The 24,588-nt window shown below is 32.5% G+C and overlaps 1 protein-coding gene across 1 annotated transcript; it reads left to right on the top strand.

Annotated features, from left to right (window-relative positions):
* Positions 1-1,798: 1,798 nt before the first annotated feature.
* On the top strand, positions 1,799-23,849 carry LOC130614475 (importin-4-like). The gene is made up of 37 exons (XM_057435903.1): positions 1,799-1,924; positions 4,643-4,732; positions 5,542-5,621; positions 5,705-5,746; positions 8,068-8,098; positions 8,621-8,722; positions 8,912-8,959; positions 9,058-9,146; positions 9,255-9,297; positions 10,057-10,122; positions 10,782-10,883; positions 11,315-11,398; positions 11,486-11,617; positions 12,216-12,269; positions 13,168-13,277; positions 13,479-13,513; positions 13,602-13,675; positions 14,377-14,527; positions 14,837-14,907; positions 15,037-15,082; positions 15,458-15,516; positions 15,935-15,992; positions 16,378-16,457; positions 17,405-17,448; positions 17,886-17,997; positions 18,097-18,212; positions 19,070-19,147; positions 19,572-19,629; positions 19,994-20,099; positions 20,554-20,744; positions 21,184-21,378; positions 21,666-21,719; positions 21,789-21,943; positions 22,278-22,413; positions 22,544-22,648; positions 23,396-23,471; positions 23,660-23,849. Exons 1-37 carry the CDS (start codon positions 1,856-1,858, stop codon positions 23,746-23,748), a joined length of 3,231 nt encoding a protein of 1,076 aa, XP_057291886.1. The 5' UTR covers positions 1,799-1,855; the 3' UTR covers positions 23,749-23,849.
* Positions 23,850-24,588: the final 739 nt, after the last annotated feature.

The following is a 24,588-nucleotide window of genomic DNA, read 5'->3' as shown; positions in this document are numbered from 1 at the left end:
AGCATGTTCCTTTTTTAAAAAATTTTGTAAACATGTTGCAATGTTTCGCAGCAGCGCGCTTCCAATGTGTGTTACGTGTTTCCAATCATTGTTTTATAGTTTTATATTGTAGATACCTATGGAAATTTTCTTTGCTCTTCATTTCTTATTCTTATGACATTTCTCAGAGTTTTATGTAGCAATTGTTAAAGTCGAGAAGAGAGTAGAGCAACTTTTTTTAAGGTTAGTAATTACAATAGTGATTAATTAAACACCGTCCAGAGTGGGGAAAAAGCTAACCTTGGCTCAGTTTTGTTAAAAATGATAAATTTTCAGCTTATTGTAAAATTTGTGTTAAAACATTTAAAATTACCAACAGTGGGTTATCTCAAGTAAAATCACATGCAAAGTGTCATGCATCTGGGTAAAAAAAAGATCTTATCAACCGGAGGACATTTACAACTAGTTCCAAAGATGGCAAGTTAAGTCTTAGTCAAGACAGTTTATTCATAAGCCAAGAAAATTAGTAACGAAGGCAGAAAAGTTACAAGCGTTGCAGATATTTGATACAAACCAGAAACAAATTTAAGAGGGACTTACACTTGATTGATTTAACGCATTGTTGAGCAATGAACCTTGGTGGTAACAGTATAGACTGTAAAAGCATATTCAAATCACTTTTTATGTGTTTAACCAGTTTTCCAAGGGTTATCCAGTTTTTGTAGGAGATCCGTCAAATCTGTGAGAAATTAGTAAGGACCATTGAACTATACAGTTATCAAAATTAGGCATTGGCATAAAATTGGCATAAATTTAGCTAAATTTCCATAAAAAATGGCATGAAATTATTAGTAAAAAACATAAAATAGCATAAAATAGGGTGTAAATTGGCATAAAATCATAAATAAAATCTGTGTTTTTTCCCTGGGACACTGGTAAAAAAAAGCGGTAAAAAGTCATTCATGCTTCACTTCTGCTTCACTTACGTATTCTTTCCTCCAAGGTCATGTTTACTGTGTCTAGCTTTATAGGTGCGAATAAAGTAAGCTATTCACGTCTTCTCTTACCTGATGTCCGGCCGCAATGCGCAAAGTACACAAGTTCAATTATTATTCGACCATTAATTATGGTTCTTATATGTTTTTATATGAGAAAGTGTTTTAAAAATGCACGTTATTTTAAACTTTCATCCGAATACATTACCAAACATTATTAAACTATAAAGTTTTTAACAGAGTAAGATGTGGTCAAGCTTGGTAAACAACTCACAGATAAATAAAATTGGTCTCCGAAGCGATTAGTCAAATTGTTCAATTTAAACTCGGGGTTTCCGTTGAGTCATTCGTTTGCGTCTAAGCTTTTGTTTAAAAGAAACTCATTTTATTAACCTCGAAGAAGAAAGCTTAGTAAACTAGGCTAGTTATAATTGTGATTTTAACAATATTACACTTCTTTTCTCAGGCGCCGTCGTTATACGTTTTTCGTTTAACCCTTCTACTCACGAATTAAGAAATATCACTTCGAATTATCATACGCAAAATCAGCAAAATTAATGTTTTATCACGGGATGAGTAACTCATCTCGGGATGAAACATAAAAATATGATGATTTCATCCGGGGATCAGCCTCTCACGTGTAAACAGTTTTCTTTTATCCTAGGATGAGATTTCATCCCGCCTGCGTGTCTAATAAGAAAACTACAACTCAGCATATTTTTAGCAAATGAGGCTGTTGGTATCAAAATTTTTCCTTTAGCGATTCTGAAACGAAAAGGTGTTTTTCGTGAATGCAGCGCGCGTGGTGCCGTTTGAGTTTGGGCTCTGGGTACAAGTTTTTCCAAGAATTTATTTTATTTCGCGGGAAAGTTCTGAACAACATGGCGACAGAGGAGCTAGAAAACATATTGAAAAAACTTTTAGTGCCTGATAATGCTGTTATTCAACAGGTAAACCGTTTTACCCCGTTAAGAAATCCACTTTTATGTTCATTCATTCATTCAAACATTATTTTTGACAGTTTTAAAACTTTCAGAGATTAGTTAGCTCTAATACAAGTAAAAAGTGTGAAAACATGTTATTCAGCTTAGAGAAAAGCATATGTTCCAACCCTTAAACAAACACTCCTGTACCCCTGTTGGAAAGAATATTCTCCTGTTTAAGCAGCATTTTCCTTCGAAAGTTTTTAAAATCAATGTAAAATAATTCAAAAAACATTCTTCCTGCATTCAGCCAGACCAAGAAAGTTGTGGATTCTCTTGCAATTCGGTTACCATTTTGTCTTTGTTGGCGTGGGTAACTCACATATGTGATAAAATTGTATAAAAAACCATACATTTACGTTCAGTAAGTTCACCCAGCGATAATTTAAATTCTTAAAATAATGTGCAATCATATTCATTCTTCTTTAAACGACCAGAACATCTCCAAAATTGTTACAGCTTGAAAATACCTGATGATTTATTAAAACAATGTATTATCTGCATGTGAACAATACAATCTAGTTCATTCATCTAAGGAAGAACATTTTCATTTGTTAGTTTTACATTTATGTTAACCATTTCATTGCTTATAATGTTGTAAAGTGGTCGCAAACATACAGCAGTAATTATTATAGCGGGATTTATTAATATGTATTTACGCTATGAAATTTTTCTGGTGTAAAACAGCCCTAAACACCTTGGCCATTCTGGGAAATGCATTTTTCGAGCATCTAGAAGCTCACAATCTCAAAATTTTCTCTAAACTCTAAACTAAGTTCACTCAATCTCCCGTTTTACAGGGTTCCAAGGTTGGAAGGTATGGAAAGGAGGCAGTATTTCAAAAATGATGCTTAGACACTTTATTGCATAAAAAATATAGATTGTAGCACTGCCTGAATTAGTCGGGGAAAGCTACTACGCAAGCCCTGCTAATTTGTCATGCAGCGCCTATTGGGAGAATATTGAATTTTTTGTATATTGATTGGTTCAATTGGTCAAAACACATCCATTTGAAATACAATCCAATTAATCGAATTCGATTTGTGTAATTTATTTAAAATAAAATGGAAACTTGACATGTGATACACGAGAACAGATTTTGATATTTTTCTTTTAATAAAATTTCTTCAGAGAGCAAAGACAAAGTTGAACTTACTTACAAAGTTATTATTTCAGCAACTACAAATTTAACAAAACGTTAGAAATGTCGTATGTGGACGAAAAAATTGCTGCAGAAAAGACCTAATTTTGGAGTGTGTGATATGTTATAAAACGAACTTCGGTTAGAGCAAGAAGATTATTTGAATTTTCTTTGGATGTCTAATAAGCTCCAGAGTGCTTCTTCCAACATCCATTCACTGATAAAAATTTTGTTAAATCCTCTTTTATGGGAAATCACATTTTTCTGAACGCAAATTTTGTTTGGTTAAATTATCTTGAAGTTTTCCTTTTTTGAAGACATGATGTTTTTAAACGTCCTTTAAATGAAACCCAATTATTTCTGAACGCACATTTTCGTTCGGTTAAAAACCTTTCAATTAATTGAAAAAGTTAAAAAATACTTTTAAAAAATTGAATTTCACAAGCCTGAATATGCCGAAAGCATACAATTTTTACATGATCCAATTAACTTTCATCAGTTTTGTGACCAATTTTAGAGAAAAAAAAATCAGAAAAGCATCCCAGACGGCAAAAAAAACGTTTTTAAGACATCTTTAAGACGCATTTCCGTGCGTCTTTTTTGCGTTTTATTTTGGTTTTAAATGTTGCTTTCCCGAAGTCTTTTTTGTGCGTCTTTACAACGTCTTTTCAGTACGTCGTAAAGATGTCGTTTTTTTAAGTTTTTAAGGCGTCTTCCAAATGTGTTTAAAGACGTCTTTCAAATGTGTCTTAAATGCGTCTTTTCTAGGTCTTAAATGTCCGCTTTTCTGGTGTCTTTTTGTGTGTCTTTTTGTGCGTCTTTAGTCTTAAAGACGTCTTTGCAATGCTTTTTAAAGACGTTTTTTTAAATGCGTCTTATAAGTGCGTCTTTTTTAGGTCTTAAATGTCCGGGTCTTTTTTGTGCGTCTTTTTTAGTGGCAAATCAGACGTAAACTCATAAATGAAGTCATTCTAGAAATCTGTTCAAACAAACTTTGTCCTTAGAGGGGTTAGAAATGCAGTAAAACTGTATAACTTTATCTTTTTGTAATATTTGTAATCATCAATATTATAAATAATTCTACCAGGACACTTAACATTGTGGATTGCGTATCATGCGCGTCACGCACAATTCACGATGCTGTCGCGATAGTAAAATTTTTTAGCATCGTGAAGGGGGTGATCCATCATGAGGTTGACTTTCAGGATGCATCGTGACTTTCGCGATCCATATCGCGACCGTCATGCTCGATATAAATATTGACTCTTTTTCGCTCAGAGTTTTGAGTGGTTATATATACGTTTATGCTAGAAAGTATAAGGATTATCTTTATACTTTCATCTTCCTTATCTTTATACTTAAATCTTTCGGTAAAAATGATGCAAAAACAATAGCTAGCTATTGATACAGGGAACACATCTCCTTACTTCCTTGGTCACTTCCAGGATTTTCTGGCTATGATTTGTAGTGCATTTATGTAATTGCTGATTTATAACTTCATACCCAAGATATTTTTGGCTAAGTAACAAAAATTTTATCTTTAGGCAACATTACAATTGAAAACAGCTTTCACGAAACCGGATTTAGTTATACCCGCACTTGTACAACTCCTACAAAACTCAGAAGATCCTACTGTAAGTATATCTAATATGTTGATTGTTCCTTTATCATCATTTCTCAAATATTATTAGGCTAAGTTTGTCCGTGACTGACAATACCAAACCAGGCCAGAATTCAGCTGTCCAAAGAAGATGTTTTTTTCACCTAAAGAATGCGCAACCCACCTGTTTCAAAATAACAGAATACAAAGGTTAATGACATTATGAAGAAACCTTTAAACCCCAATAGATTTTCGATCATTCTTACTTCACACATGGCACTTAAGCTTAGTTGTAAACTTAGTTTTGTTCTAAGAATGTAAATAAAATGTTAGATAAATACGGATGTGCTATGATAAATATTCACCTATATATAAAAAAAATGTATTTGCATGGATAAATTTTGAAAGCATGGAAAGGTGGAAATAATAGACAACAACATTATTAATTAACATAATATATATTAATTGATTCTTTCTGAAGAATTTAAGCAGAAACAAAAAAAGCATTTAAAAAACCCTTACTTCAAAGTTAAAGCCATTGGAGGACAGGGAATGAGAAAATAATAGACATTTTAAATTTTGTTTGGATACATCAGGTAATATTTCTATATATAAGATCAATATCAACCTACATCCTGTCAATGTTACACTTAATTGGTTTTTTCATTTTTTGTAGTTCATAAAAGCAATTGTCAGCCCCTGAAGCAAGTTTAAAGTCTACGTGATTTCAATAAATAGACTTGAAATAAAATAAAATTATAAAAAATCCAATAGATTGGTGAAAGTAAAAAAATTAGAGAATAGATAAATCTAATATGACCATTGCCGTGTTATTTTTTGTAGATACGTCAGTACTGTGCTATCCTGTTGCGAAGAAGAGTTGTAAAACAATGGAAAAAAATACATTCTGATGTCAAGAAGGGGTACTTCATACTTTTTTATATGTGGAATTCTTCCTTTTTAAGTAATTTTCAATTGACTATAAAAGGAATTGTTTTGTTTTTAGTTTGAAAGAGCTTTTGTTGCAGAGTGTTACAAAAGAATCAGTGTAAGTATAACCTTAGATATTTAATATCAAATATTAGAGTTGTTTTGACACTTGTCTGCACTCATAAATATGCCAAGAAAGGAGAGTGTCGACAAAAGAATGCTATAAGCATACTATTTTTAAATGTTGTATGGTTTGAAATTCTTAATTTTTTTGCATTATAAGTTTAATATAAAACTTGTTTTTTGCATAATTCATCAAAGTGTTTTATATCTTAAAATATCTGATAAAACAGATATTTAATTTGGTGAAATTGGATATCAAAAATAATTCAGTCAAACTTGTGATATTTAACGAGGTCTTCTCCACCTCATTAAATATCTGTTTATTATTGTCATTTGTTTTTTTAAAATCACACAACATGGTTAATAAGGATTTACATCAAGCAGGCAATAATAAGTAGATATACAATAGGTAAACATAGGTTATTAAGATTTATTAACCCGAGGTGATTTATATTCCACGACGCGCAGCGGAGTTGAATATAATATCACCGAGGGTTAATAAATCCAATAACCTATGTTTACCTATTGTATATATGTTTTATTATATGCCCAAAAGAGATTGTTATAATTAATATTACTTATTTTGTTTTGTGTTCGTTTTGTTTTCGTTTCATTTTATAGTGTAGATCGAAACATTTTTTTGTGAAATCGATGTTTTTGTAAAAAGAATTTTCTCGACAAAAAAGTTCCCGCCATTTCACGTGTTTGGAAATCGACCAATCAGAAAACGGACCACTAAGAAACAACCAATCACAGTTAATTACGATAAAAATTAATAAGGCGGAAAGGATAAAATCAAAACATGCGTTTACGAATGTTTTGTCAAAACTATTGTTACGTCACAAGCATTGAATAAAACGGGTGGAATACGATTATTTATTCAATGGCTGTTTTTGCTTACGGGTATATAATAATCTCTGTTATTAACTGATAGCTATTCTCAAACGGTTTATACAGGAAATCTGTAACCCTGATTGGCTAAAAAGCTTTTATGACAGGCTTTATACAGCACAGTATAACTTTTAACCAATCACCCTGCCAGAAAAACAGCAAGAAGTGTTGATGATTTTAAATCTGCTACGGGTTTTTTTATTAAAATATCAGTACAATGAGCATCAAGCAAAAGAGCATCGAATTTGTGTGATGGATTCTAACAAAATAGCTATCAGTTAATAAATTCAATATAAACCGTTTTATTTATCTCTTTCAAGAAACATTACTTTTCATTGGTCACCGTTTTGATCTCATAAGCAATCTATACTATTGACCTTGGGTAATATTTCTTGATATATAGATGGGAAAAACAGTTCATATTGTATTAGTATTGCCCTCTTAAATAGTTATTAAAGGGTTAATATCAATAACTTAAAATTTGTCAATGACTAAAAGAAGCCAAATCAATCTAAAAAATATGGATTTAGCTCCAGTGTAATACTGGCTTGCCAATGCCTCCTCCAAACGCCTTAATTCTCCTCTAAAAGGAACTTTTTAAAACCTTTTCAAATCTCCTTAATGTTTTTATTTTCAAAATACATAGAAGTGCTACATTTGTACAAGAATTCCTTTTTCACTCATGGCACCACCTTTAAAATTTCCTCAAATATACTCTCAAATTTTTTTATGAAAACACTGTCATCCTCCCACAAAAGGTTAAAAATTCTTTTCAAGTTTCACTCAAGAGTGAAAACCCTGTATACTATCGTTAATATAATTTCTGTTTCATTAAATACATATTTTGCACTTTCTCGTTGTTGGACTAACACTGCTATTAGTTAGCAGTTTGTTTATTTTTCTTTTCCCTTTCAATAATCTCTAATGATCATGCATCAAAGTAACTATAAATAGGATAGGGTTGCAATTTTTTTATGGCAATGCACTAAAGGTGATTTCTCTTGAATCCTTATTATGCCCTGTAATGTAGTTTTTCAGTAACATCTTGCTGGCAAATAATGCATTTATCCAAACTTCACTTCTTCACTCTTTCATGTGCCAGGCTTGCCTGTATTTCTTGGTCTACCAGGTTTTGTAGTCAAGTATTTAGATTTGTTTACAGTTTCAAACCTTCTAACAAATCGTTTTTTTGTTTGTTAAACAGGTGTAGCGTTCTTTGCAGGAAGTGATACTGATTTCTGATAGAAGTCAATAATTTGGTTAAAAATGCACAATAAAAGTGCATTAATTAAACCATTATTTTTTGTTTAATAATAAAGAAAGAATGAATAAGGCATGTAGGTTAAAATAGGGTACAATAGCATTCCAATTTTTATTGTTCAAAATTCTTGAGATACTGTATATATATTCAAATTTGTATTTTAGTGTATTTGTTCGTGCTTCAGTATGCCAAGTGGTATGTCTTGATGTTGATGTCACATATATATTATTCTCCCTATTATTTCCATCTCCCAAATAAAAATGTGAAGCACCTCTATTTTATTTATTCCACACAGGGAAACATCTCTAAATATTTACTTGTGCTATTATTTAACAAACCCTAAGATAATCTGACTTAAAACTTCTACGTTGAAGAGAACACAAAAGTATGTTATTTTTAGTTAAACTTACCGAAACGTTTAACCCCCCAAAAAAAGAAAAAAAAGAAGCGAAAAATGTGAACCTTGATTAAGACTTGATGGTGCTGATTATACCATTTTTTATTTTATTTTTTATTTTACAAATAAGATATTTGTGATTGTCCCTAATTCCTTTTTGGTGCATCTGTAACACAAAGAACCAATTTAGAAGCCATTTTTAGCAATATTTTAAACCCCTTTAACTCTGACATTTTTAAAAAAGTCTATCTTAGCATTCTAGTTAATTTTCTATACTTACCTGATTAATGAAGTTAAACTATGAATTTTGTGTTATTTAGGTGGGATCTGTTGCTCGTCATGAGCTGAGTGATAATTTATGGCCAGAACTAATGCAATTTATATCTGCTTGTGTTGGAAGTTTAAGCTGTGCGGAACGTGAGGTATTTTTTACATATAAAAAGTTGACAAACCATAACTTGTGTGTTTCAGCTATACATAAACAATGCATAAACTTTCTTATTACCTTTGAAAGCATGACATTAAAGACCAAACTGTTTACACTAAAAAACATTATCGAGTGAAGTATACTTCAGAAAAAGATCTTTATTGCTGTGTAAATTTTTTTTTAGAGTGGCTTTTGTTTACTTCAAGCTGTATGTGAGGCTGCTCCAGAGCAGGTATTTATACTTTATGTACAATAAGCATGAGTTTAAAGGGTAATCTATATTTTAGCATGAGTATTTTAACTAACATGCACTTCAAATTATATACTTAGCTTCGTCCTTGGTACAGAGACTTATTTCCTGCATTTCAAACTGGTCTAGGCGATGCACAGTCAAACCTTAATGCTTACTATGTAATCAAGTGAGTGTTTATTGATGTGTAAGAAAAGTATACGGTTCTGCCAATTTTTTCTTCATGTTATAAGTCACTGAGGCAATATTTTCATACTTTTTATACTTTTTAATCCAGGTGTATCACTCCTCTGCTGCAATTTTTTGGTTCAGATGAAGAGGTATATGTTTTTTGCGTTTCAACTTTTCTTTTTTTTTTACTCTGAGTGACTTTTTTTTGAAAAGGGAATCCAAGGTGATAAATTATGTTCAACTACGTTAGAGAACTCAAAAAATGGTTTATTTGTCGGCTAGTTTCAATAGGTTGAATGAGTATGCTTGCTAAACTGACAAAGCAACTCTAAAGCTACAAAGCAGTCAACAAAAAGTATAAGGAAACTGCTACAAGTAAAGTAGCACCATTTCAAAGATGTTTTAAACACTTTACATTTTGTTTCTGTAACCCTTAAAAATGTTGGCAAATATCCTTGTACAAGTCAAAAATTATGACAATAGAAATTATCAACAATTTCTATAGAGCCAACATGACATTATAATTTATGCAGAATACATAAAATGTTAAAATGAGTGCAAATACCTTCTAAATATCTGTCAAATATCAAAGAATGAAAAGAGCTTTTTTAAAAATTTAAAAAGCTTTCTGAAACCACGCCATTTATTATCTCAGATTTCCTAAATTAATATGGATAGTAGTGTGCGAAAAACATTGCATTCTTTATGACATTTTTGTCTATCAGAACTTTTATTTTTTATTTTAAAATCTGATTTATCTTTGAGAACGTAGTAACAAGTTACTGTTTTGCTGTCATTGCTTAAAAAAAAGGTTAAGCAATTAAAAGATCAAAATTGTAGATTTACCACACCCCACAGCGTTTGCCCACAACCAAATCTGTTACTGATAGTCTTTTTTTCCTAAACAGGTCCTCTTAAAGCCAATGTTGGGGCAGATCATGATCGTGGTTAAGGCTTTACTAAAACAGGATGAGGTGAGAATTAACTGAACTTTACAATATGTTTGTGATTACTTAGATTGAAAAACCCACAAATATTTGATAGCAATATAATAAAAGTAAAAAAAAATTGTGACTATGCATTTTGTTTTTACCATCATACACTATTCATTTTTGACTTTTAATGAGCCATAATGTAGAAGTTAATTATTTGCATACTCATCCTTATCAACATGTTGAGACAATAACACATTTTTCACTGTTGGCAAAATGTATTAACTCACAAATTCCCTGCAACATACTGGAATAGCTTCTTTTTTAGTATGTAGGTTAGGTAAGCCGTGTTTTAATTGTGCTAGTTGCACTTTTTAATATGCCCACTTTCGGAATAATTCACTTCATGCAATAATCCATGTCAGGGCCCACACAAACCCTGAGAAAAATGCCCACACTGTGATTTCAATAACAATTAGCGCATTTTGAGAGTTTAGATCTGACTAAATTGACACGTTTGAATTGCATGACCATAAAAATAGCCCAAATAATGACTTGTGGGGTCACACTTCGAAACTTGCCACCTTGCCTTAATATATTTTCTGGAAATTGTAGAAAAAAACATTCTACATTTGTTCGAATAGGAAAAGGTATCCAAAATAGAATTTGCTCAAGTTTTCTTTTTCTTTTTTTTTTTGCAGGATAAAGCAAATGAAGCTTTAGACATATTTGATGAATTAGTCCAAATTGAAGTTGGCATCATTGTACCTTATGTAAAATCTCTTGTTGAATTCTGTATGCAGGTAATTCATTTTGTAATAGTCATATTTTGTCATATTTTAAGTTTCTGTGCACAGCTTTGTTTTGATCCCTGCAAAGTAATTTTAGTCTAAAATGGTTTAGATTATACAGGTGCTTTTCATAGCACTGCTAAATTGTGCTGTGAGTGTGTGGGCATCTACGTATACCTCATATTTTAAAAAGTTTGGTTCTCCACTGACAAGCAACGTCCAATTTGAATCCTCCATTTGAAGATCCAACAAGGTTTTGAATAACCAATCAGTTAGAAGATGCATTGTTTTTGTTATTTTGGTGACTTCATGTAAATAGCCCTGGCAGTTAGTAGATAGTTTTAGCTTTCATTATCTTATCCATAAAAACTAAAATTCTAAATGATTTTATTATCAAGCACATGCACTTAATGTTTCTTTATTTAATAATACTTCATTATCAGATCATGAGTTGTGGTGACTTGTCTGAAGCGTTACGCGTAAAAGCACTATACCTAGTTTGTTGGGCGTGTCGTAGAAAGAGTAAGGTATTCTCAATTTATTTCTATCTATGTGCATCTATATAATCTATGTAAATTTCTAGCTTTTTATATTTAATCATTACTTTTTAATAGACTTTGCTGAAAGCCAAGCTTTTAAAACCTCTGGTGACTTTACTCTTATCATTAATGGCAATACCCAATGAAGATGAGGAGAACGATGAGGAGGCTGACGAGATGAACAATTTGCAATCAGTTGCTGGACAGGTAAGATCAGCTTAATCATACAAAATGTAGTGTTTGTTTTGTTTTGTTTTCATAAAAATTTATTTTGTGTATAAATACTGAGAACGAATAACTTAATTTCCAAATGCGTGGGACCACAGACAATTTTTTTTTAAATGTGTAGTGTATTATCAGGCCTGGAAATTTGTGGAGTCTAGGGAAACGATCCATCATTATTGTAATTTAAAGCTGACGATCCATCATGTAATTTGAAGCTGACAGAAATGTTTTTTCGTTTCCGCGAAGTGGACATTAGAAAACGATATGTTAACGACGGTAACGATTAGCTTTAAACCGATAAATAAGTGGAGAACCATTTCATAAACGTCCTAGTTAGTGACAAGACCTACTTGATAGTAGTAAATTATTATAATATAAATATGTATATATTATAATATAAAATTATTATAATTTAAAATATTCTCCAAGGGCTTATTACCGTCTTTATTGATTCGCGGAAATGTCGCGGAAACGAAACGATTGTTTCCGTTGAATTTCCAGGCATATGACACATCCTACATGATGCATAAAACATGTAAGTCTTGTGTTTTACTACTTAATTTCTTCTTATATTTTTTAGGCTTTAGACTTGCTTGCATTACATGTATCTCCAGAAAAGATTATTCCTTTATTGGTCAGTATTTATTACCATGATTTATGACCATGGGTTTTTTATGATCTGTTTGCTGTTTAAGTGGTTGAAGTTGCTTTTTTAAAATTTATGTTAAACGAATTAAACATTCTATTTATTCTATTCAACACCGTTAAAAAGTTTTGCTGCCCTTTCATATGGGGGTGTTTAGCAGGGCCCTTCTTCCACGTAGGAATACAGCAGAGACTCTCCCCTTATGACCCTTGCTCTGTCCCATATGTGGACACCAGGTACAAAAGGTTTAAAAGTCTAAAAATAATTAATTTTTAGGTCGTTTTTTCCCACTTTTCATGCTGATCTGTTATAATAATAAGAAAACTGTATCTATGTGTCTGTAACAGGCAAAGTGGATGTGATCATTTTTCTTTGATTAGCCTAGTTGTTATCGCACAACGTCAATATCATTTTTGAAATTAGCGAAGGCAATGCATTTCACTTTAAAAGGCCTAATAACTTAAAATGGGTGGATCAAATTAGGACCAATTTACTAAAGCTGGGTCAGCCCACCTGTTTCGGGACCAGACAGGTTGATGACGTCATCACAAAAACTTTAAATCCTAATATCTTCGCAACTGACCCTATTCTTTTTTTGATCAACGTTTAAATATATACAAAGTGAAGGCAACATGTAAATAAATTGTTTTTGTACATTGGAATTTTGCAGGTGTCACTAAAACTTTAATTGTATGTATCTCTTTCACCACGGAAAACACTTTTTTGATCAGAGTTTTAAGATATTCACAATAGATGCTATGGGTTAAAAAATTTCGAATAAACAGTGGTTCATGTAGTAGTCTCATTGTTCTTCTGCCTAAGTGGACTTTTCCACAGGCCGTATCGGCTAGTTAAGATACTAAATATTTCTGTCTACTTCCAACAGATGGAATCTCTCTCACCACTGTTTGGCAGTACCAATCCATATGAAAGAAAAGCAGCATACATAGCTCTCGGAGAATTAGCAGAAGGTTGTGCAGATTTTATACGGAACAGGTAAAGGTTTTTAAAAGTTCTGAAACTATATGAAATGCAATTTCGTATAGTTTCTCTGTTTGTTTGTTTGCTGCTATGGCCATGTTCTTTAAAATGTTCTATAAATGTTCTTGGATTTTTTTAAAAATTCTGTTATACACCTTGCTAAACTTTCTCTGACAATGTCTCTTGTTTATTCTGATAACTTTTTTATTGCTTTAGATATCTTCAAAATGCAATAGACACTGCAATGAAAGGTGAACTTCCATCATTTTATGACTTGGTAATGCAAGTATTTTTCCTGAACCATCAAATGTTAAACAGACGTTATTTTTATGTTTTCAGGCTTGTCTGATGAATCTTTTATTGTAAGAAATGCTGCTTTGTTTGCTCTTGGTCAATATGCAGAACATGTTCAGGTGAGAATGACAAAGACATGTGACTTGTAATCAATTAGTGTTTGGACAAGTTCAGTAATATGTTTTTTGTAATGCCTATATGTGTGTTTGAGAATGAAATACGGATGTGCTATGATAAATATTCACCTATGTATACACACCATCCGGATAAACTATCTGAGTTCATCCCTAACATATAGCCGCACGTAGTGTAGATGGTTCGTCTGTGGCTCCCAGTTCTGGGAACCGCGGATCGAATCCCGCTCACTGCCAGGCAGTATGTTAGTGATGAACAAAGTAGTTCTTCTTCAATATGTTTTTTTAGCTTGTTTAAGCCTTGCTTTTTATTTTTATTTACCATCAAACTTATAATTGCAATGCAATTCTTTCATTACCATAAATAAGTTATTGACATTTAATTAATGTAATATTGTCAAGAAATAACCAAGTTGGCGTTTAAGAACTGAAACATAATAACATTCTTTTTTCTAAACTCAAAAACACACACGCACATGCAGTAGTAGTGTATTAGTACATAGTAGTTGTTAGACAACGAAAAACAATGAATTTACTCTTTGTACGTTTAGCAGATTTTCATCTGACATTCCTATATCCCAGGCAGTGCTATTTCGAGACCTAATCACAAAGTAACGATTCAGCTACAATTTTGAATAAAATACAGGTATTGTGGAAAAGTTGTAAATCTTTTTTTACTGTTCTAGCCTGAAGTCGGAAAATTTCACGAAAAAGTACTTCCGTTATTGCTTAGTTTTTTGCAAACCGTAATAAATAGTGGAGGAGAAGCTGATGTTAAACATAAAGGCACTTTGACAAAACTGTTTTATGCCATTGAAAAATTTACTGAAGGATTAGGTGAGTAAAAACGTTTTTACTTTCTTTAATCATTTGTTGACTTATGATTAAACTTGTAATTAAAATTGTTTAATTTCGCACCTTTACAGGCCGTTATCGTGTAGACATTGTAGAATGTGCAGCTAACGCACTGTCTACGCTGTTTACTCGGACTATACCTCTGCCAGAGTAAGACCTCTGCAGCTTGCCAAGTGAACCTTTTTGCCCATTTCAGGAAATAGCTAAAAACAGACATTTACCGAAATATTATTTTCAGAGCTGTAGTTATTTTTTATCTTTACTGTTTATATTTACTGTTTTATTTTCTAGACAAGGAGATCGTTAGTACACACACCAATGGATTGATGGAGGCCTTCTTGTCACTACTGAAAATAAGCAAGGTTAGAGACATCTATCCGTGTTTAGTAGCAAATGCGTTTACACGCCATAATTTCAAATTTAAATAATAAGCTGTTGGTTATTACTTAATATTTGCATGTTTTTATGTAATAAATCTTTTTATTTTATAGGATTCACATACAACAGAACTTGCGATTAGTGCTATTGGTGCTCTAGGTAGGTTATTCAATCATCGAAAAGAAAGTACATGATTGCTATAGTTGTGTGAAATTCAGTTCAATACAACATAAAAAATTTATTTGAGTTGAGCAGCACAAAATCTTACAAATTGTACATTCCAATAACAAATTTACGGACTTGGTGATCTTGTTCTTCAATATTTTCAACATTGTGAATTAACAGACATGCTCAAACTAACTTCTTCATTGTTGAAAACTTTTTTTGTGTCCATGTAACACATGAAAGCAAAGTTTGAATTCAGTTTACCTCACTATTTTTCTGTATTCCTTAAGTTTTTCTCGATTCTTGCAATATTTTTCTGTTTATTGATATTGTAATGGTGTTAATATTCTAAATACTCTTAATGTGCAGTTACGTCAGCCCAAGACCACCTCACTGTGTTCTTCCCTATTATCATGGAACATTTAAAAGTAAGCCACTCTACTTCTGGTTCTTTTTCAACTTTGCCCTAAATCTATTTGTAATTTTGTGTCATAGTAAGGCACAGCGAATAAATAGATTAGGGACTAATCTGGAACAATTTGGACGTCGATGTTTTTAGAGAAATTTTGGCAACCAAAACTTTATGATTGATGACAATAGTATATGACAAAATGGTTTCAATATTTATCTTTGTATGACAGATAAAAATGTTTCTTATGTCATTAAAAGGATAATATGGCCAATCTCTAACTTCCTACTAAGACCAAAAATTGTAACAACCAGTGACAATTCCCCTTAAAATGATTTCTGAATCAACCCTATGAATTATTGAAGCTGCTATGTCATCCATACAATTTTTTAACTTCTTCATTATATTTCTTTTAATTCATCCGAGTTAACTTTTAGGTATATCTTACACAACCATTAACAATAGATACTATGGATGTTCATGCACAAACTGTAGGTTGGTATACATTACTGTTATATAACATTTTCTCTTACACTTCTTATCCACAGATTTGCATGGTTGGAGAATAGACCTTATCAAAAGCAAATAAGATATTAAATGAAGGGAAATAGTCAGCTCTCAAATGTCCAAGCCTAAAGTAAATTGCCAAAAAGGAGATTAATTATCATACTTTACCCTTATATCAATAGCCGTATTCTTTCTCTGCTTTAAAATTACTTTGTACTAAGAAGTTTAGAAAAAGCGATGCCTGGAATTTGTTTGACGGGACCCTGTGGATTTTTAACAGACTAGTGTATTCATGAAAAGAAGAGTTATCACAGTCTGTGAGAGTACTGATGTGCTTTGTGTGAAGTAACATATTTGCTTCTCTTTATCCTAGATACTCTCGGTGCACTAGCAAGGTACATTAGCCGTGATGCATTTTTACCAGTAGCTGCAGAATGTATGCAGTTTGGCATTGTAAGTCGAGTTTTTTAAATCCGAAAGTAGCAGTACTTTAAGACGTGTATGTGTATTGTGAAGCCACTTTCGTACTTCAAACTTGCAAATGTCAATTAGACACAGATACGAGACAAAGGATTAGACTGAATGATTCAAAAGAAAGTACACAGAAATTTGTTGAATATAAATATCTGAACAAAACTTGTAATAATTTAAGAAAAAAATAAATTAATCGATTTTCTAAATTCTAACAAGACGTATGATATACGCAAACAACCTCGCGAATAAAGTTTACAAAATGTTGTCTATCAAATTGGGATTTTTGTTACGAAGTTAGACACGACATATTTTACTATTCAGATACGCAATAATATTTGTTACACACTACGCAGTTATTTTTCAAAATTGATTTGTGAGATCTTCCTGAACGGAAAATTCCTCGAAATTTTAATTTTCGATGGGTCCGTCTGTGGGTGAACCGACTGACAGGAAGAAGAAAGACCACAAACCCACAAACCCCAAAATTTGCGAAATTCATTAATTCAGTTAATTCTGCCTACATTCACTTTTAAAATGTTTGGTGGAAACACCTTCATTTACTAGCTATTTAAATAAGTGTTTTGAACACTTGTCTTATCTTTTTAAAAAAGAAAAAAGAAAAAAAAAAGTAAAAATAGTTACCAAGATGAGATTCGAACACACGACGATTCCCGTGTCGGTGCTCAGAGAGGCAAAAATTTCCATTCTTGTAGGACCCATTTGCGTTTTAATACAAGCTCACGAGCTTGTAACAAGCTCACGAGCTTGTAATTATCAATGCCACACCCCCCTCCAAAAAAAAGTCCCCTGAATAAAAGGTGCCATCATTTATTTTTAAAATTTCCTATCCCCCTCCAATAGGGGCTAATTTGAAGTCATCCAACCACGGCCTCTTTGGTAACAATTTAATTACTGATTTTATTTAGAAAATGATCGAAGATTGCGACGATCCAGACTTAAGACGTTGCACGTAAGTGGATATTTCTTAATTTTTGAGTCTAAAGCCTTTCTTTTTTTAAGTTATTTTAAACCAAGCTGTACATGCCAACTGAATGAGAAATATGTGAAACTTCGCTACTCAAAACTTCCTTTGTTCCTCAGGCTTAAAAATACCTTTATATGAGTACAGTACTAGCTTTTATGAGTAGCTACAACGAATTTAGAATGAATACGCGAAAGGTATACTTCAAAAAAAGATCTGATTGCAAAAATGCTAAACCCCTTACTTTTTTATTTTTTGCTTATTATTTGTAGAAAGTTTTGTGTGTTCATATTCTATTCCTCAAAATTATAAAAAAATACGCACAGAATAGTTTTTTTTTTTTGCTGGGAGAACCGAAAAAGACGGATAAACACAGACGAAGGAAAGTTTTATAATAATTGTTTTGATGTTTATTTTGTTATTAGGTATGGACTTTTCGCGTCACTCTCAGTGGTGTTAAAAGATGGCATGTCAGAATACTTACCAACGATATGTCCGGTCATGATATTATCGTTAAAATCTACCGAAGGTATTGTGGTAAGTATTTATACCTAAAAACAAGCAAACAAAAACAAAACAGAATATTACTGGTATCAGTCAAGTACAACATTCGTCACTTTTTTTCTTTATCCTTAGGCTAACTATGATTCCAACAACGACCCGTCATTTTTAGTTGAAGACGATGTAGATGAAGATATTAGTACTGATGATAATAACGATGATGATGACGAAGATGAGGATGGCATTGCAGGGTAAGTGTTTGATGGAGTGTGAACAATTTTATGAGATAACCAAGTTTAACTTATTATGATTAATTATGAGAAAATAGGATCTTATATCATGGGTGAAGTCTATTGGGTGGTACTCACTTATCATGTGATGATGCGTTTGATTTTAAGTGATGAAAAGTGGAAATTTTTTAAGGTCAGGTGATGTGTCCTAGTTATGGAGAGTATTTCTGAAAAATGCGAGTTATTACGAAAAGTCGGACTAACTTTCGAGTATGGCTTAATGAACTAAATATGAACTGAGGTGGTTTAGCTGTATCAGATGTGTTGTTGAAAACTTAAAAAGAGAAATTTATAGCCCTTAATTGAAGTATTTGGATTTCGACCTTGTGGTTGTTTAGAAGTTGCTAAATGTAAATTTGAAATTTCACAAAATTTTAACTTGCACTTAGTATTTTTTAGGTGTTATCGTTCATTACAAAAGAGTTTTTTTCATTCTTTATGTAGATTACTTGTTAAATTATTCATGTTTCAGTGTTGGTTGTTTAACCTTCCACAATTTGAGGCTGATCAGTTACTTAAGTTTTGATGCAAATTTCAGCCTCTTGCCGTAGCAGCTCTGTTGCTTATAAAAAAAACGTGTAAATAAATTGTGATTCTAAGTTGCACTTTCACTTTTTTAACTGTCCTAAAATCCTTAAAAAGAAAATATGTATTTTCCCCAATAAATAAAAAAATCTTTCTAAAAACAGCTAAAATCCTCCTAAATTTTCCTAAATATTCTTAAAAAATTAGTTGCAAATTTAGTTTGAACCCTATGTAAGAATGCAGGAAAATTCTACGTTAGGTCAATATAATTTACATTATGTTTTGTTTTTCAGTTATTCTGTTGAAAACGCTTACATGGAAGAGAAAGAAGACACGATCAATTCTTTAGCAGAAATAACAGAAAATGTTGGGTAATCAAACTTTCTGTATTTTTTGTAATCTAAAATGTTGTATGGCTAAATTTGTAAGTTGTCAGGATTTGGTCCATGTTTTCATGATACATCTTTATTTATAAAAAATTTTTACAAGAACAGCCAGTCTTGAGAATGAGTGAAAAATTAGAACAATGGCAAGGCTGAAATTTTACTAATTTTCACTTTTTCACGAGTTTTATTTTTCTGGATTGATTGATCATTAAGATTTTTAGTGACTCAGCAAAATGTTTTTTGTAAGCAGCAAAAAAAAAAAAAAAACTCGAATAAGAAGTATGACTTGCCCTATGAAAAAGTTTAGAAAATGGTATTAAATCGTGAAATCTGCTTTATAGCATTGAGAAGTTAACCTGTTTTAATGAGATGGTTTATTTAACTGAAAGAGGAAGACGTCTTTTTTTAGAAATGCTATGATGCCATTTATTGAAGAAATATTTAAAGAGATCTTCTTGTTAATTGAGGTACCCAATTTTCCAATTTATAGTTTATCATTAAAAAAAATTAGAATGAAGCTTATATTTTTCATTTGACGCATTGTTGTACCTTAATTTGTTAGTAACGCAGGGGAGTGGCATGTTATTTTAAAATTGTTGGTTTTCTGTTGCCTTGCACAGCGGGTGGTATTATTGCACTCCCCTTTCCACCCTTATTTTTCTTTCTCACAAACAAAACACGACACTGGAGCTGTCAATAAATGACGAAATACTACACTACAGCTGCAATTTCGTGCTGCTTCTCTCTTTTATGTTATTCACACATCTATTGTGCTTTTCTCGACTTTAAAACTTTTCCAACAGACATCATAATTTTTTTTTTATATTTTAGTATCCACATTCGAACGTAAGAAAAGCGTCGGTCACTGCTGGTTGCCGATTGTGTGTAGCATTACACAAGATATTAAAGGAAAACAATGCAACAGATTTTAAGCCAGGTTTTTTTTAGATCTTTTAAATTTATTTATTCAAGCTGTCTTGTTTCGCGGGTTTCCAGTATAACGAACCTCTAGAAGTCTCAAAAGTTTCAGTTATAGTAGCTCCAAGATTTGATTGGGGATTTGGATTGGGTGGTACTTTAAATGTACTGATAATGATTAAACAGCATTTCAAAAGGCTCAATTATCTTAACGTCAATCCGATTTTTACCCCCTTCTCCTTGTCCTAAGCATCAAAATCAAAAAATTTAATATTTAAGTTTTGTCGAGCACTAAAATCACAAGCACTCGAACATACGTTTCTGTGATACACATAACGATTATTCAGTTATCAAAAAATCGTTATTTGACGGTATTAAATATTTAACTTCTCCTCTCCCTAACGCCAACCGTCGGATTGATATTTTACCGCACACTCTTTGATTTGTAAGTAATTTTTTATTTTCTTATTCAGTTCACGACTTTGTAAGTCGCACTTTACCGACGTCTATCAACATCATTAACATGGACGACGATCGTTATGTTGTCATTGCTTGTGTGGAAGTATTGGACGATTTTCTTAAAGTTATAAAGGGTGATGCTTTCATTGAAAAGAAGCACATTGATGAGCTGGCAAATGCAATTTTGAATGTACTGAAAGGAAAGGTAGGTATTCAGAAATTTCGGCTTTAAATTGTCACGTTGTAAAATGTAGGCAAGGATTTAGATCTGTTCATAACAAATTCGGATTAATTTCTTGAAGTCTATTCTGTCAACATGCTTGCGTCAATTTACATCTTTTAAGGCAATCCAGGGTTTCAATAGTCGTCAAAAATAGCTAGAAGAGATAAGGGGAATGTCAGGAATATTGTAGTCAGAAAATGTTAGGAAAATAAGGAGTTGATATCCAGTGGACAACCTGAATAATGACTAATGTGCTAGTTGCTAATGTGTTGGTTGCTTCTTGATCGAAATGTACAGTACATTTTTTTCAGAAATACTAAGACTCTTGCCTTAATAGTGTAAAGTTTCAGACTTTAAGCATATAAATGTTGACAAGTCGTGTGTTATCGGGGTTTGACGAAAGTTTTACAAATTACTTTAGATTCATGCTCAGGAGTTTTTAGATGAAGATGATAGTAGCACAGTTTCTGGTGATGAAGACGGTACGCAGGCTGAGTTAGACCAAATGTTGATCGAGAAGACAGGAGATCTGTTGCCATCCTTCGCCCAAGCTATCGGTGGAGAACACTTCAAGGTCTACTTCAAAGGATTCTTGCCCGAGCTCATGAAGAGGACTGTACGTAGCTTTTATTTCATTTCAAAACGAGTCGTTAGTCAGTGAAATATTCCATGGAATCCGCCCGTCACAGCAAAATCGATAAAAATATAGCGCATTTTTTTAAACGTAGCTAGAAGATTTCGTGCTTGGTTAGCATGTACCGTCTTTGGTCGACATATAAAATACGGCTCTTGTTATGGAGATGCATATAGTGTTTTTATCTGCACAGTGTTAGTTTTGATAGCCTAAAAAGCTTTAAAAATGTTGATGGCATTTATTAGGAGTTTGATTATGTTTTATTTCAGAAAAAGAACTCTGCGGTATCTGAGAGATCTTTTGCTGCTGGTACTGTTGCGGAGGTAACTGATTTAACTGTTAGGAGGGAATTCCCCGAGCTTCCCTTGTGCTAATTAAAGTTTTATTAATAGATCTTGCAAGCCATGGGTTTATCAGTGTGCGAGTTCGTTGAAACGCTAGCACCTTGGTTGATGGCTTTGCTGCAAGATGAAGACGATGAAGTCCGAAGCAACTCGGCATTTGCGTTGGGCGTTCTCGCAGAAAACGCTAAAGACGCTGCTATCTGGTGTGTTTGTGTTGTTTTTTTTCACCAGTGTTTACTGCTTTCCGTCTGTGAGCTTCCCCTCGAAGACCTTTTACACAAGCGTGAAACCTATAAAAGTAGTCCGTTGCATTAATATTTTATCAACTTTTCATTAAGTTGAGAAAAAATTCAAAACGAGTATTACTGTTACATATCTTGATGAAAAATTTTGGTTATGATTTAAATTTGCGAAAGGCGAAAAACAATTAATTTGGGCGGCAATTTGAGTTGGCGGATTTATGTCAATTCAACCAAAATATTTACCTTGTTTTCCCTAACTCGCGGTAACTTGGTATTAAAAATATCATCGTTTCAGGTTATATGGGAACATGTTGCAAGTGATGTTTGGCTTACTATCAAATCAACAACAACCGCCCCTTGTGCAAGATAATATATGTGGCGCTGTATCCAGAATGATTTTAACAGCTCCTCAAGCTCTCCCTATGGACCAGGTATACTGTTGTTCTCAGCATTATGTTTGATATTTTAGTTGTGAGAAAGCTTAAAAAACTTGTGGCGGTAATAACATCGACAAATTAGAAAAATAGTACGGTATATCATTGGTTACGTTTTGATTGTTAGGTCCTTCCTGTGCTTGTCGGTTGTCTGCCTGTCAAAGAAGATGAACGTGAAAATGAAACTGTGACGAAATGTTTTCTTCAGTTATACTCATCCAATACTTCCATGGTATTTTATTTTTTGTGTTTAATTAGAATCCAGAATTTATTTCCAAGACGGTTCATTTTAGGCGTGCAATAATTTTGCGGATTTTGACACTTGTAAAAAATATTTGAATTCTCAAATCCCACATACATTATCTCACTGGGATGTTTGTAGAGTCGTTTAAAAGTGATAACAATCGGTCCGAGCCCATTTATTTCAAATAAGCGTCCGTATTAAGGTCTTACCTTGTTTTTTAATAGACATCCCCTTTTTAAAGGTGGCTTTTATATAGGATTTATTATTATTAAAATTAATTACCCAGGATGACCTCTTCAGTTCCTATTGGTACGTATCAACAAGGGTCATGCGAAGGGGTGCTAGTGCATTTAAAGGTCCCATTTTGAGCTACGAAAGTCGTGGCAAGCACAGCAATCGCTCAACTAGACAACTGCCTAAGATATCAATCCTATTCTCATGCTGAGCGCTAAGCAGAAAGGATAGATTCACACTTTCATAGTCTCTTGCACGACTCGGCGGGGGTTAAATGAAATGAACGATTAAAAGATGAGCGCCTATTTCAAAACTTAAAAATTTCATTGGCCTGTTAAAAGAAGCTGGCGCGTATTTGAATCTTTGCAGTGTTATCCATTCTAAATTTTGATAGATTCTTATACAAACATATGACTGCTCGCTCGGGATTAAACTCTTCAGGACCTAATCTTTTTTTCATGACAGGGAATAGTATTTTCTCATCGTCTCCTTATTTTTCAGCTCCTTCCATATATGGAGAAACTTATACCATGGTTCATTGCGTCAGTTAAGGATGAAAAGTCAGGCTTAGAAACAGGTTGTGTGTTGATGTTTTTTTCAATTATTGAATTACTATCTATTACTAATTTTTATCTATTAAAAGATTTTGCAAAAGTAGGTATTTCATTTCACACATGGCAAAATGTTTACAGCAATAAGCATAAAAATTAAATTTTATAAAATGAAACATCTGACTTGATCAAGGATTTATTTATATTTATTTAGAGACGAGAGAAAAAGTCAAGATGGTAGTGTCAGATATTCAGACGAAATATCCTACGGAATTTGCTCAAGTTGTTTCTTCTGTTAATTGATATGTTGTCACGTTTTCTTTCTGTTAGCTTAGCTAGGTAAAATATTTTTGTAAATAGTCGAATTTTTAAAGACTTATTTCAAATACAATATATATTATTTAGTTCTGCGTTTTCTTTATCTCTCTGTTGTTGTTTCAGTTGGTCAACGCAAAATACTCCTTTTAATTGGGTTTTTGTTCTTTGGTAGGAAATGTTTTTACAGGGAAAAACTTAACCATTCCTTGCACTTATTATCCTATTTTATATTCATTGGTCTTTACATGTTAAATTAATTTTAGCATATGTAAATCCCTAAAATTAGGATGGCTCTCTGTGGACCAAGTACGTGAAGAGAAAATTTTTGTGGAACTAAATTTTTTGGGGTATATTCTCAAAAAGAAAGTGGCGATCTGTTTTTTTATATATATAATATATATTACCTATTTTGGCATTTAAAATATTTTTTTAGGCAAACAATGAAAAAAGTTAGAGAAGATCTAATGTTAAGAAACTCGCAGTCTTCAAGAACTTTAAATGTTTCCGCAATATTCTTGCGATTATTAGCACCCCTCCTCCGTATTAGTTATCATATACTTTAATTAGAGAAACTTTCGCGAGAAAAAAAATTCGCGAAATTTTTTGGGAAAACTTTCGCGAAGGAAGAAATTAGGAAAATTTCGCGAGATTAACTTTCGCAAATGAAGAAACCCGCAAATTTTCGCGAGATAAACTTTTGCGGAAATGGAGAAAAATCGCGAATTCGCGAAAGTTTCTCCAATTAAAGTATATTACGAGAATTTCCGGTAAAATTGTGAAATGAAAAGAATTACAATGTAAAAAAGAAGTCAGAATAAACTAAAG

Source organism: Hydractinia symbiolongicarpus, chromosome 11 (assembly GCF_029227915.1).
Source record: "Hydractinia symbiolongicarpus strain clone_291-10 chromosome 11, HSymV2.1, whole genome shotgun sequence".
Lineage (NCBI taxonomy): Eukaryota > Metazoa > Cnidaria > Hydrozoa > Anthoathecata > Hydractiniidae > Hydractinia > Hydractinia symbiolongicarpus.
This window is presented reverse-complemented; position numbering and strand designations above follow the sequence as displayed.

What these genes read in the sequence shown, in the direction of transcription:
- LOC130614475 (XM_057435903.1), top strand. Translation starts at nt 1,856, where the DNA reads ATGGCGACAGAGGAGCTAGAAAACATATTGAAAAAACTTTTAGTGCCT. An exon ending in CCAGACTTAAGACGTTGCAC is followed by an intron (nt 17,449 to 17,885) that starts GTAAGTGGATAT and finishes TTTTGTTATTAG; the next exon opens with GTATGGACTTTTCGCGTCAC. An exon ending in GAAATAACAGAAAATGTTGG is followed by an intron (nt 19,148 to 19,571) that starts GTAATCAAACTT and finishes GTCTTTTTTTAG; the next exon opens with AAATGCTATGATGCCATTTA.